At 41.5% G+C, this 14,116-nt stretch overlaps 1 protein-coding gene across 1 annotated transcript; it reads right to left on the bottom strand.

The window, feature by feature from the left end:
• Positions 1-3,309: 3,309 nt before the first annotated feature.
• On the bottom strand, positions 3,310-13,609 carry fem1c (fem-1 homolog c). The gene is made up of 6 exons (XM_087792170.1): positions 12,447-13,609; positions 9,610-9,779; positions 9,349-9,537; positions 6,841-7,352; positions 6,587-6,763; positions 3,310-4,828 (listed from the first exon to the last, which is right to left on the bottom strand). The coding sequence occupies exons 1-6, from the start codon at positions 12,988-12,990 to the stop codon at positions 4,564-4,566; spliced, it is 1,857 nt and encodes a 618-aa protein (XP_087648296.1). The 5' UTR covers positions 12,991-13,609; the 3' UTR covers positions 3,310-4,563.
• Positions 13,610-14,116: the final 507 nt, after the last annotated feature.

Here is a 14,116-nt window from a genome sequence, read left to right as displayed (position 1 = left end):
TTTATTTATTTCGTTTTTGTTTGTTCTTTCCTTTTGCTTGACGACCCCTTATAATACACACACACGCACTACATTACGAGGCCCCTTGACAAGTGCATTACGAGGACACTGTTTTTTAAACGATTCAAGCGATGCCTCCACAGCTTCCATGTATTCGTCAGGTGTGTGAAAACATGAGTCACCGTAACCAGCCTCGACTAGTTCTGGCCAGCGAATCCCGAAACACGCCCCCCAGCTACACACCCGTTTAATAAAGCCACCGCCGCCGCCGCTGTGGAGATAACACACACACAAATAAACGTGGATGGTTCCCTAAAAAGCGTGTCGGAGCCAGATGGTAAAAGAGAAATAAAAGCGACGACGGCATTGACCTCGGTTAGATAAGGCTAAACTATTTTTAGAGCGTAGGTGTGGTGGAGTATTAAAGTGGATCCTCGTCGTCGTCGGCTCCGCCTCAGAAAAACAAACATGGGGTGAAACGTGGAGGCGACGGAGAGTCAAACGTGACGCTTTAAAAAACACGCCCATGCAGGGAAAAACCCTCCATTTAACGCTGACTCAGCGGTTCGCGTGCGGTCGAGGCGTAGATATGAGCGGAAATCGTGGGTCACGTGTCGAGGTCGGAGGAAGAGAATCCCCTTCTGGGTAGACCCCGAGGACGCCGCTAACGCTAAGGTTTCAAATGTCACCGGGGACTTATCACGACGAGGACGGTGTCGACATACAAAAGATGAACAGATTTTACTTGAAGGGATTTTATCAGGAAATAAAAGTCTTAAAAAACAACACTGTCATTAGTTTAAATAATTAGAGGTTAATAACCTTTGATATAAAAGACTAGCTAAGCTAGCCCAGCATTGACTAGCTAAGCTAGCAAGCATAAAATACTTTTTTTTTTACATTACAGTTAGCTAAGGTGGTTGACTCGTGGACTTGAGAAGTTGTGGGTTCAAGAATGAGATCGTGATTCTGCTCCCGATGGTTGAGCTGCGTCGCGGCCTACTCCCGTCAGTGTGGCTGAACTGTAACAGCGAATTGTAGGTATCCTTGAAAAAAATGCATTCTTTTAAAAATGAATAACGTATTTTTAAGTTTCAATCTTTTGTGTGTTACGTGGGTGTAAAGGTTAAGCTAAAAATCTACTAAATTATACCTTTATTATTTTTAAAATAAGTATGGAAGGAAATGTGTGTGATTGGAATTTCGAACACTGAATTTTCACCGCATCAAAATAAGACTTTGAATTTTTTTTAAACGTTTAATTCATAGCACTTGTTTTTTGTTTTTTGCTTAATTTTCTTATTTTAATGCAATAATGTATGCATTGATGTCAATGTAAAACAAAAGTGTAAACATTTCAATGTTAATAAATTCAGTGTTAGAAATTCAGTGTAAAAAAATCTGCGTTAAAATTCGGCCAACCAGGGAGAAGCAATCGATCACATCACCTTTGATGGTCGCTTATGCCATTTCTAACTCTATTTTTTTCCCATGTTGAATTTCCACTGAATTTATTCCTGCATTAAAAAAATGGAAAAAAATAGGGCTTGAAATGTGATGTTATTCTTAAATTCTAAAGTCTTATTTCGACGGTTTTAAAAATTAATATCCAACGTCCAATGGCAAACATATACTTACATAAGAAAGTAAAGTATTATAGTCATTTTATTTAATGGCATTAATGAAATTTTGGATAAAAAAAGAAAGATAGTTTCAAATGTTTGATGAAATCCATATTCTAAATCGTGATTATATGTCAGAAATAATCATTTTGGTTCGTTTCTGGCTGAACTTTTGTCATGTTTTAGTCTCGTAACTTTTGAAAACTTTCAAGCGACTCTCCGGGTCTCAAGTCTGTAAAGTGGTTTAAGGGGGCGAGGGTTGAAATAAGATCAGGGGTCACAAATGTTTTCAGTTGAGGACTCGCCTGACATTCAAGGCGACAATTACATCTTCATCGAACCATAAAAAGGGGATTTTTGATGAACCTATTTTTCACACTCGGTAAAAGATTAAACAGTCGCAGTGAAAGGTTGACCGGAGCGTCGGTGGACGACCGGAGAAGATCGTGTTGACGTGACGACGACTGAACAAACAGTCGGTAAATCAGTGGCTTTTAAATCGGGAGCTTCTTCCTGGAACCAGCGGGAGCCGCGAGTGTTGTCGAAGGTTCCTGTGGCAACATTCCAGGCCCAAGAGCTCGAGTGTCCCGGCTCGAGACCACCAAACCCTCCGAGGGTCTCGCAAGTTCACATTTTTAGGGTCGGGGAGAGGGGGGCGGGGGGGATCGGTTGGTACTTGTGCAGGTTTCATCAACGTCACGTGACCTCGCATGTGTGCCGGGCGTGGAATCAAATTGAAGAACACTTAAGTGAAATGATCGTCAGGAATGAGGAACAAAAGAACAACATGAGCTCATGAAGACACAGAAGACAGAACTGGACACACTTGTCAAAAGTATCTGTTGATCATTAGAAAAATAATTATGTTTGGTTGACTTACGGGACAAAATGTGTTCTTAAATTAGTATAAAACTATTTATACATGCAATAGTAACAAACTGTATATTGACGATGAATATGCAAAATAATCATTAAAAAACAAAAATGTTATTAAAGATAATAAAAAAAGTAAACGTTTTGGAAGCACATTAAACTAGCGTGAGATGAGACAAAACACAAAACTGATCAAGAATTATCTTTATATATATATATATTTTATATATAATGGTTCTAGTTCAAGTACTTTGTTTTTGGAACCCGATATTTTTGTTCTCCATGGAACAAAATAAAATTCAAAATGTTTTTGGAAATACACTTTTTAAATCATTCTTTTATAATTTAAAATAAAATGCATTTAGAAAATGGCTAATTGACGACTTAAACTCAACTTTAGTGAAACAAAATACACACAAAACATTAAACAACGAAATTTGAATAAAGTTTAATCCAAAAGGTTTAATCGTGTATCATAGGGTCACGCTGACACAAAGGCCCAAAAACAAATGAGTTTGTGGTATCCCTTCTTTAGTCTCTGGGTCAAGGTGACCCGAAAGCACAAAAACAAATGTTTGTGGTATCCATTGTGTCTTCCCTGGGTCAAAGTGAACGACCTCCACCAGGACCCACCGGCTCCATCTGGACCCAGAGACAACACAAGGGATACCACAAACATTTGTTACCGGGCCTTTGGGTCAACTTGACACAACAAAATAATTTAAAAACTTCGGCTCAAACTCAAACAGCTAGTCTCAACGAAGATTGACCTACAGACTGAATCGAGGTGATTAATAAAAACATTAGGACAAGATCAAGTGCAAGATGGATTTATTGTCAAACGGGTTATTAAGACATGAACTTGATTAATATCATATCAAATCTTAAACTCTTACTGTAGTAAAGTGCAGATCCCCCAAAAAAAATAAAACCGATTTTTTGAGGAATCGTCATACATGTCCCGGTTTGATGAGTCGTCGGGTTTTGAACACGAACTGCAAATATGGAAAAAAAAAAAATAAGCCCTTTTTCTCTCCACCCAAAAACACACCTACAGCTAATGTGCAAATGAGATGATATCGCGAAGACGCCGCCGTCGCCTCCGTCGGGTCGTGACGGCGGCGACCTCGGCCGACGACCACGACGACCCGAGGAAACCGCGGCGGTCGATACGCTGAACGTGCGGCCAATGACGTTCAGTCGGATGACATTGTTGTTGGGGGCGGGGGGGTGAAGGAGTCGTTTGACCGAAGCATCATTGGAACCACACTTACCCTCCGTTGACATCCACTCTCTCGCACACTCACACACTCACACACACACGCGTCTCATACACTCTTCAGAACAGCCAATAATACGGTGGTTCCCCTGGTGAAGCCAGCGGGACCTTAAAGGAAACGGCGGCGATGAGGTAAACACAACAATGTATTGCACAGACGAGTGTCGGCACAGAATAAAAACAGTCACTTTCCAACAGCCAAGCCCGTGCATAGGAAGAATAAAGCACTTGTGGTGTGACGTTTAAAACCCCTCCTTTGTAAAGCTTTTTTTTTTTTTTATACACACTTTTGAGCGGGGAATAGGAAAGTCGTACTCCCACAGCTTGGCAGAAATCCAGATGTGCAGGTTCATAACTAAAACGTTGTAAAAGTACAAAAAAAAAAAAGATATATTCAACTGGATTTTTGGGGGGGGTTGAGAAGTGTTGGTTGGCGATGAGTCGGGGGTCCGTTTAAAATTGAACCTGAAGTCCCAGCATGTTTTTTCGGAGAAAAATCGCCGCAATCCTGGCTCGGAGGAAAGAAGCAGGCAACGTGATGGCGGAGGAAAAAAAAAAATCTCTTAATAAATAGCCTCGTCGGATATGCAAAAAAAAAAAAAAGTTTTCCGAAGCAAAAAAACGTGTAAACCCCCTTTTTGCTCTCGTTGGCTCCTCCCACTCCTCATCGAAATACATCTTTTTAAGTCGAGTTCGTTCTCGCCAAAACGGGTTTGTAAACCAAAAAGAATTGTCTCTCCTCGTGGATATAGTTTTTGTAGGGAGGTCCCCGGTGGGGGGGGGCGGCCATTATCTGTGGAGCAGCACGAAGGCCTCCAGTTTCTCGGGGATGTGACCCTGGTATTCCAGGCTGTGCTTGATGATGGTTCTGGCGGCGAGGCACTGCAGCGTAGTGTGGTTGATGGGCTGGATGACGTTGCGGGCGAGCTCCTTCTCGTCCAGGAGGTCGCAGGCCGTCTGCTGGAAGGAGTTGGTGCTGTCGAAGTGGGTCCCCCACGAGATCAGGAGGTTCATGATGTCGGAGTGGCCGTTGGTGGCGGCGATGTGCAGCGGACTGATGGAGGAGGAGGCGTTTGTTAGTGGAGCCATGAGAGCCGCTGACTTCTCCGGTTATTGACCGTGTTTAACCATATCTACATCATTAGAAACAGTCTAAAAATATCACAATACCTTTATTACTAGTATTGTTAAATCCTTTTCTGTGGCGTTTTAATACAGTATTAAATACAATTTATGTAGTCAAATAAATAGAATAATAAAATTTAAATAAATGAGTGACATGTACATTAAAGTGTTTGTAAATGTCATAATTAAATAAATAACACCATTTAAAAATCAACTTGAACTTTTTCCAATGCTTTGTTTGTATGAAATTACATTAAATATTACTTTATTGATCCCATTTAATAAGATTCAGGATTTAAAACAGTTTAAATCAGGACCTAGTTATACCAACTTAACTTACACTAGCTAGTAATGATGAGCTTGGTTGCAGTACTGGACTTTGACAATATTTTCATGGACTGGCCCATCATACATAAGAAAAATAAATGTTATAAAAAAAAATAAAAAAAAACAATGAGAGACCTGGGCTTGTTTCTGTGCATCTAGTGTTTTTATATATTCCTACTTTTTCCACCACATTAAAGGTTTGTTTTTGTGCAACTATCCTGAAGTGTTTGTCAAGAGTCAAGTGTTTTTTACTTCATTCATTAATTAATTAATTAATTAATTAATTCATTCATTAATGTTCATTTTCATTTAAGGTCCAGTAACGAATGCTTCATCGCTCAGAGCTAGAATACTTAGAACCCATTAAAAAAGAAAGATCATTCTCATACAAAACGTTCCAGGTTTAAAAAAGTTAATTTGCTTAACTTTATAATCGGAGATACAAACGTGTCAACTAACCATGTTAAGTTTATTTGATTTTCTTTAATAGCCGTTTTAAGTGAGTGTTTTTGTGTCTTTTTTTCCGGGATTTAAGGGAGAAAAAAAAAATACATAAGCACACATTTAATTACTTTTCAATAAGTGGCAGGCGAGTTCTTGACCCTCTACTAAATGAAAATGTATTTTTCTGGGAGTTGATCAATTAATTTTTAGCTTGTGTGGTAATACTGAGCAGCCGGATTTCATTTGCCACATTAAAAACATGGGACAAAAAGCTGCTCAAATAAAACAACTTTTCCACCATCTAAACAGCTCTTCTCACTCCCTCTCAGTGAACTCATCAATGTTTTTCAACATAATAAATGGACCTCAATAGATTGTACTTAGATCGAATTATATTCTGTGTATTTTAGAAAAACAGTTATTGAAATGTATTGTGTTATTGTAAAACTGTATTATTTTCAATAATAAAGCATTTAGATGGAAACACTTTATTGATCCCTCTGGAGGTTTCCTTTGGGAAATTGTTGTCTTTCGATCTCGCTTGAGGGGACGGATGCTCACGCAGATATTACATATAGACAATACATCAGTGAATAAATATACATGTATATTATTACTTTCATATTGATTTTTGTGTGTGAGCTTGCAGCTCAAATACATGTAAATAAAGTGTTTTCAATAAAAGGCCTGCAGTTAAACAACCTGACGTCTGTTAAAAGACAACCAAATAACTTTATGTAAATTAAACTCATTATTATACTGCATTAGTTTTCTTTGTCTCCCTCATTATCCGTCTACAGTGGCCACGGCACAGTACGCAACAAAAAAAGGATGTACTCCGATTTTAAAAATGATTTTTTGCAGCAACAAAACTGAATCAAAAGAATTAAACTTTACAGTAAATAAACAAACTCACCTGTTGTCGTCGTCGTCTCTGCTGTTGAAGTCAGCGCCGCACTCCAAGAGTATGGAGGTGACGATGATGGAGGGGAACTTGCACACGGGGTACCGACCCACACAGGTGGTGTTGCGATCGACCGCCAGGTGCAGCGGACTGTAGCCGTTCTTGCCGCACGGGTGAAGTTTGAGAAACCTGCGTGAATAATAATAATAAAGTTAAAGATAGCCACACCAGGGAAGTGACATTGGTGGTGGCGAGAGGTTCTTCACCTGTAGACGGTCTCCTTCTTGAAGTGGTCCTGCTCCGTGCTGCACGGCACCTTCTCCAGCAGACAGATGAGGTGCAGGATGATCGACAGCGCCTTGGTGAGCTGCGTGGGGTCGGGGGGCACCGGCCCCCGCTGCCTCACCGCCCGCTCGATCTCCAGCACGCTCTTGGTGAGGATCCCCATCAGGTCCTCGAAGGACACCGACGTCCCCAGCAGACCCTTGGCCCGGTCCTGCAGCATGAAGGAGAAGAGCTCGGCGAACGACAGCAGACTGGAGGAGGTCATGGGACTGAGGGGGTCCAGGTTGCTCTGCTGCATGTCCAGAGCGTATTTCCAGAGGTTGATGCAGCGCTCGAAGTTCCCAGAGTCGGCGTAGACGGCGCCGCGGTAGCGGATGTAGTAGGAAGTGTCCGGATGCTGCGGGCCGAGGATGCGCTCGCGGATGAGAAGAGCTTGCATGCGCATCTCGTCCGGGTCGGATATTAGTCCGTCCAGCTCTTCTCCGTTTGTCACCTGGACGAAGGTGAAGGAAGATTATAAAAACCACCTCCTTATATAACAAAACTTTCAGAGCTTCTCGATTTAATATAATAAATCGTGTTGCAATTAAAACTCCTGCTTCTAGATGGCAGTGAAATCCCGCAAGGTCCTGGCGATGACTGGGGACGAGAGGATACAGTCGACTCCAGCAGCTTTGAAAGCTAATGTTTGGACATATTTTGGTTTAAAAACAAATGAAAGCAGTTTCGACTTCATCAGGAGTCATGTGGTCCTGTAATTACGCCGGACCTACTCGGTCAATACTCCAACTATAAAGGTCAATTGCATCAGCCTCAGTCACTCACACACTTATTGGGCTGAAATGATTTGGTGTCATTCGTTCGCAAAGGTCAAACCGTGTAGTGCGACAACGACCCCCTCATCATTAGTGCTCCAATAGAGTGTATAGACCCTTTGTTTCATTCCAAGAAAATGTTTTAAACCAAAATAAAAGCTCCGTCGCTCTCAAATATACAAGTTATATTCATTAATTTTCTTTATCGCTTAATCCATTATGGGGTTCGTGGGGGGCTGGAGTCTATCCCAGATTCTAAGGGCAAGATGCAGGGGAAACCCTGGACCTACTGTATAGATAATTTCCCCAAGTTCTTAATCAACCTCTGTATGTTTTTGGACCGTGGGAGGAAACTGGATTACCCGGAGTAAACCCACGCAACACGGGGCGAAACATACAAACTCCGCACAGAAAGGTCACGAGTTCGCTCCATCCTGACCTGGAAGCAAACCAGCAACCTTCTTGCCGTGAGGCGCTAACCACTGCGCCAACGTGCGTCCCTATGAGTTACAGCCTTCTAAAAACAACAGTTTTACTTCTTCCAGCCCGGACAACGCCAGGTACTTCAGCTAATATACATTTGTTTCTACAGTATCTCAATACCAGTATTGTGTTACATATCGTATCACCAGCTTCTTGCACTCACACCCCTGTCGTACTAGATCCTTTAATGCAGCGAGCTCAAAAACAAGTTTTAAACCCAAAGCCTCTGAGCCACACCTGGCGTAGCAAGAGCATTAAAAACGTGATTTAGCAACAACCTTAACTTTAGTGTTTGCCACTCATTATTCAAGTGAAGATTTTACGTTTTGTGTCGAGTTTAACACTAGGGCTGTTGAAATGTATTTAACTTAGTTCCCATTTAATTAAAATAGCCATTACAAACATGATGGTCGACCAGAACTCTCTCAGAACCAAGCGAATTAATGACTTAAGGCTTAGTTTGTAGATTTGTTTGTTTTTTTGCACATAAAACCACCCAAGCAGGTTACAGGTTAGCAGGTTCTGTGGTTCTACACCAATCCAACCCTCACAGATGCAGCTCATACCAGGAAAACTGTGGCTGTCCCTTTAATGTCGACAGCAGCAACTAGTTAGCGGATCAATCCAAACTTGTATGCATAAGTTTTAAGACTCCTGGACTTTGTTCTCATCCAGTCAGTGATTTTCCTTATGGGTATTCCCCACATGGTGATGTCACATCTGTTTTCCACGGAAAAGTTTATTTAAAATCTACCACTTGACAGATTTGTGATTACTTGGTTATTGGTTACAGTAGTGTTTACGTGACAGAGTTATCACTGCTCTAATGGTTATATTTTCAAAAACTTCTGGAGTCAACGGATCTTCAGAGTTTAGAACTTGCCCTTACATGTCTCAGGGAGGAGGAGGAGGAGGAGAAGAAGTGAAACATGAGTGAACGGTGAACCAGAAGCAGCACGGTTGTTCATCAAGACAACAGAAACACAACAAGCAATAATTTGGAGGTAAATCTTCTGACCCAATTCTATCCCTCACTCGTTTCTACAGCACTGTGGTTTGACCCACTTCTGCAAGTGAAACCACGCAAACGTTTAGTCATGTAGTTCTGAAGTTCGCTCGAACCCACATCAGACACGGGGAAGACCTTTTGTGACATTTAGTCAAGACGCATCAGATGGAGACGTGACTCACCTCGCGGGCGTAGTCGTAGGCCATGATCAGCTGCTTGGGTTCTGGTTTGTTGACAACGTTGTTGCTGTCCAGGTACCTGAGATCCATCGCCCTCTTCCAGTACTTCAACGCACCCAACAAGTCCCTCTTCTTATCCACAAACGTGGCCCCTAAAAGTTCCAAGGCATCGATGCGCTCCTTGTGGCTCGTCTGAAACGATTCATAGACAATTAGATTAAAATGAATAAAATAGAGCGCCGTAAACACACGTTTGAAACCCACCTGCTGGTGTTTGGTTAGATAGTCTACGATGTTCGTGTGGCCCGTGATGCTGGCGGACAACAGAGGCGTCATCCCGTAGCCGTCCTGCTCCATGGACGCCCCGTAGTGCAACAACATTCGCATGATCTCTAGACTCCCCGACTCCGCACAGTCGTGGAGCGCCGTGTTGCCTACAAGGACACATCGAGCATTAGTTGTTGTTAGCCGTGGAAATTATAGACATTTTGTCTTTATACTTTGTGACAAATGTTTATTTTTCGTCCTAGCTCAAACCCTAGACTGGTCATTAAAGAGAGATATATATCTGACTTTGTATAGTGTTACCAGGATTCGTTCAGCTGTAGGAATTTAAAAATAGTTTTATTATTGTACATTGTTTTACAAATTAACTAGTTGGTTAACAATCACAACAGGTAAAATGGATACCATTTGTATATAATTTTAACCAGATATGGTGGAAGTTATTAAAAATGAAAGTCCAATTCACGATTATGTACGAATAAACAATTAGCCAGAATATAAAGTTACGCTCTTTTATTATTTTATTAATGTCTTAAATATAAGTAAGCATCATTTTTGTTCAAATTAAACCCATTTGTGACAAGACCAGGCAAAAGATATCCGCTGTAGCAATACACTTATCTAGGATATAATCAGCATGTGATGGGATATCATTTGATACACTTGAACTATTTTAGGAGGCACTTTCCCGGCACTGAATTAGTAAAACCGAGCGTCAAAAAAAGCCAAAACAACCGCTTTCAAGGCATCTGGAGATCACTGTGAACTGTTCAACATGAAAATTGACAAAAGCCATCAGTATTAGCCTTTAAACTGTCAATATAAAATCAAATACAAAATTGGTACAGTGCTATTGAATATCTATAAGCTGCCTTGGTGTTTGGTTCCGTTTTTCTGTTTTCTTTTGTGAGTTGTCCCAATTCATAATTTTATTCTTTACTTCCACTACAAAGGAATTCCCATCTTGTGTTTAAAACCCTGGCAATTCAAGTTTCTGATATTTTCCTACAACCCTAGTGGGAGACGGCACCAAAACCCTAGTTGTAAAACTAATTTGAAAGATACAAAGATGGATTACAAGTCGAAATCAGCCAATAACAGTTATATACAAGTATCTTTTAAATAAATTGACATGCTACGACATGCCGAGCCAGTTCCAAACATGGAATCAATAAAAAAAACTGGGGAAACGTCAACTGACAGAAGAGGTTTTAGCTAAACATCGAGATAATCTAGATTTTAAAACGGAGGTTGAGAGAAAAACCAAACAGTGATGCTACAGATAGATTAACGTATGATCTTTTGGTTTGAATGAGGTCAGAATTGTTTTGTTGTAGGATCGCCATGATTGTCATTCATCCACGTAATGGTTATATCACAACAGTGAACAATGATCCAAGTCAAATTAACCATTAAATATATGAGGCCATAAAACCACAGGATAAAGTCCAACAATGAAAGTCACTTTGTTATCATAAAGACTGAGATCTAAAAAAAAGACTACATGTGACAACAAGCCAAACAACAACTAAATCGTAAAGTCGAGGAATCCATGAACACTTTTTGAGTAACCAAAACAAAAGTTTGGTTCAGCGAGTTACAAGCCATTGTCTGAGCAAGAGACATTTCTAAGAGAGTCGATTTTAACATCCATATTGGAAAGATGTACAAGTAAAAAAAAATGTTTTGTCTTTCTTTGCTACAAGAACTTTAAACGATAGATGTTTTGGCCAAGAGATTGCCAACTGCTTTAAACTTGAAATGTGTTTGTTAACTTTCACTATAATTGTCCGTTTGCACTTTCCTGGTTAATGTTTTTGAGATGGTTCTTGTTTAAAAATCAATGCTGATGGCACCAGTTTCTTAATCTCTGCAATAAATCAACATGAACTTTGGGCACTACATGATGAGGGCCAATAAGTTTCAAATGGGGAATTGAATGGAAGTTGTTGCGTTGTTCTTCTAGCAAACAGATTGAGCGTCACTTTTGACGGAAACAAAACAGATTAATAAACATCATAAAGTACTTATTTTCTGATCGTTACCAGTCCGCTATCTGGATCATGAATACTACTTAATTTAATGATTTTTTTAAATTGCAATTTCATTATAATTCATCTGTATTTTATTCATTCTATACCATTATCGACACAAAAATATATAACAATCGGAAACATTTATTGCCAGTGTTGCAACACCACATACTCATTTTTGATTCGCAGTAAGGAATAAAACAAGATAACAAAGAATAAAACAAGATAACAAAAAAAATAAGTAGAGAAACTGAACCAAGGTAGCCACATTCTTGTGTTGGGTTTGCAACACTGGCGATAAATAATATCGTTTAATTCAGAATCAGAAAAAGCTTTATGGTCAGTGGTGTCAGAACAAAACAGGTCATGGTTGGCAAGATATTTAGGAATACTTAAGTCAAACTGACAACTCTATTTAGACTTGGTTTAATACTTTAAAAGATCCAATTCTCATCTCACCATATCTAGTCGTTGGGCGTTCGGTCTTCATTTCTTTTATTAAAAGGAAGTTAAACTATTATTTCCCAGCATATATTTAGCCGAAAATGCCTCTGAAAAACAAGACAATGGATGCGAATGCTTTTCCTTCTTGTAAATTAATTCAACCATGACAAGACAACTAGTCATCCTCTCCAGTGTTGACTTTGTGATGTTGTTATTAAGAATGTTTGAGTCATCATAGATGAACTTTTAGCAACTGCAGTACAGTTCGTTCCCTCCTTTTTAAACATTTAAACACGTTTAACCCTAAAAGACCTCATCGTGGGGGGGGGGGGGGCTCACCTTTCACGCTCTTTCGGTTCACATCCGCCCCCTTTTCCAGCAGGTACTGCGCGATGTCCTTGTGGCCCTTGTAGCAGGAGATCATGAGGCAGGTGTGCCCGTGCCTGTTGGCCACCTCCAGGTCCGCCCGGTGCTCCACCAGGTACCTCACGATGTCCAGGTGTCCGTCGAAGCAAGCGGCCCGCAGCGGCGTGGAGTTGGTGAGCGTGGTGCTGTTGACGGAGGCGCCGTGACCCAGCAGCGACTGCACCACCTTCAGGTGACCCGCCGCCGACGCGGCCCACAGCGGCGGCGCCCCCTCGATGGTCTCGCCGTCGAAGTTGACCGAGCCGCCCAGCTCCACGGGGGCGCGGCAGCACTCGAGCAGGTACTCCACCAGGTCCAGGTGTCCGTAGCGGGAGGCCATGAGCAGCGGCGTGGCGCCGTTCGTCTTCTCGCCCATCATCCGGCTCACCTCGCGTCCATCTTTGTTCTCCAGCAGCTTCTGGAGCAGCCGGAGCTTCCCGTCCCGGGCGGCGTTGAACACGGCCGTCTTTAGATCCATGTCGCCCCGGTAAACAAAAGATGGAACCCCCTCTTCCTCCTCCCTCCTCCTCCTCCTCTTTGTTGACTCGTAGCCACCGAAGCTAGCTCGAGGTGTTCCCTTCGATAACCCGGAAACAAACTATTTTTTCTCTCAACAAATTAAAGGTGTAAACATTCTACTCCTTGTAAATAATTAACAAAATAAAAAAAATAAAAAAACTACTTCCGGTTAGCTAAAAGCCAACTTCCTTTTAGCTTCGCTTAGCTTCTCACAACTTCCGCTCCCCCCGGTTCGTCGAGCCTCTCACCTACAGAGTCCCCCCAAAATTGTCATAGTTCCGAACCATGATCCCGGTGCTGGGGGTCCAACAACAACACGCCGAATTCCACCCTCCGCGGGTGTAGCTTAGCTTTAGCCTCTTGGCTCGGGCGGACAAACAAAACGCGGTGGTCGCTGGGAATCCCTTCCTTTTCTTTTCTTCTTCTTCTTCTTTCCCTTTAGGTCGATTTTTTTAGCACCAGTTGTCGGTGGAAGGTGTCGCTGTCTCGGGCTGGTTCAGGTGGGGCGGGAGGGGGGTCTCGCTCTCTGGAAAGGTAACACGGGGGAGGCTCGGTCCACCCACGACTCCACCGGAGGATCACGACTCACTTTCTGTCAAACCAGCAGACGCAGTCTTTTTCTCCACAGGCGCGGGGTGATTGACGGGCGCGGCGGCCAATCAGAGCGCAGCGTTTTGACCCCCCCCTCCCTCCCTCCTCCCGACAGCACTCGCCCCACAAATGGAACAATAGTGACTCACTTGTGTTGTCGCTTTAGAAATGTAATTCCTGCTTTAGTTAGCTATTAAATGTTTACAATCGAAGTATTTAATACGTCATTGATTTAATTATGAATAAAAAAGAATGACTCAACGGTTAATCGAGACCGTTTTTTTGGATAAGGGAATCCGTTCTCCAGTCATCATGAATATTGTTGAATTAAATGTAATGTATTTTATTTTTTATTATTCTTCATGTTTAATGTGTGTAACATTTTATGGCAATGTCTCCTATTTTTGTTTTAATTTATTAATTTAGTTTATTAATGTCTATTTATTTTATCCCTATTATTATTTCATTTTTGTAAGTAAGTAAGTAATTTTTAT

The sequence above is a fragment of the Callionymus lyra genome, chromosome 1, assembly GCF_982586985.1.
Source record: "Callionymus lyra chromosome 1, fCalLyr1.hap1.1, whole genome shotgun sequence".
In the NCBI taxonomy this organism is placed as follows: Eukaryota; Metazoa; Chordata; class Actinopteri; order Syngnathiformes; family Callionymidae; genus Callionymus; species Callionymus lyra.
Note: the sequence above shows the minus strand (reverse complement) of the source record. Positions and strands in the feature narration are given on the sequence as shown.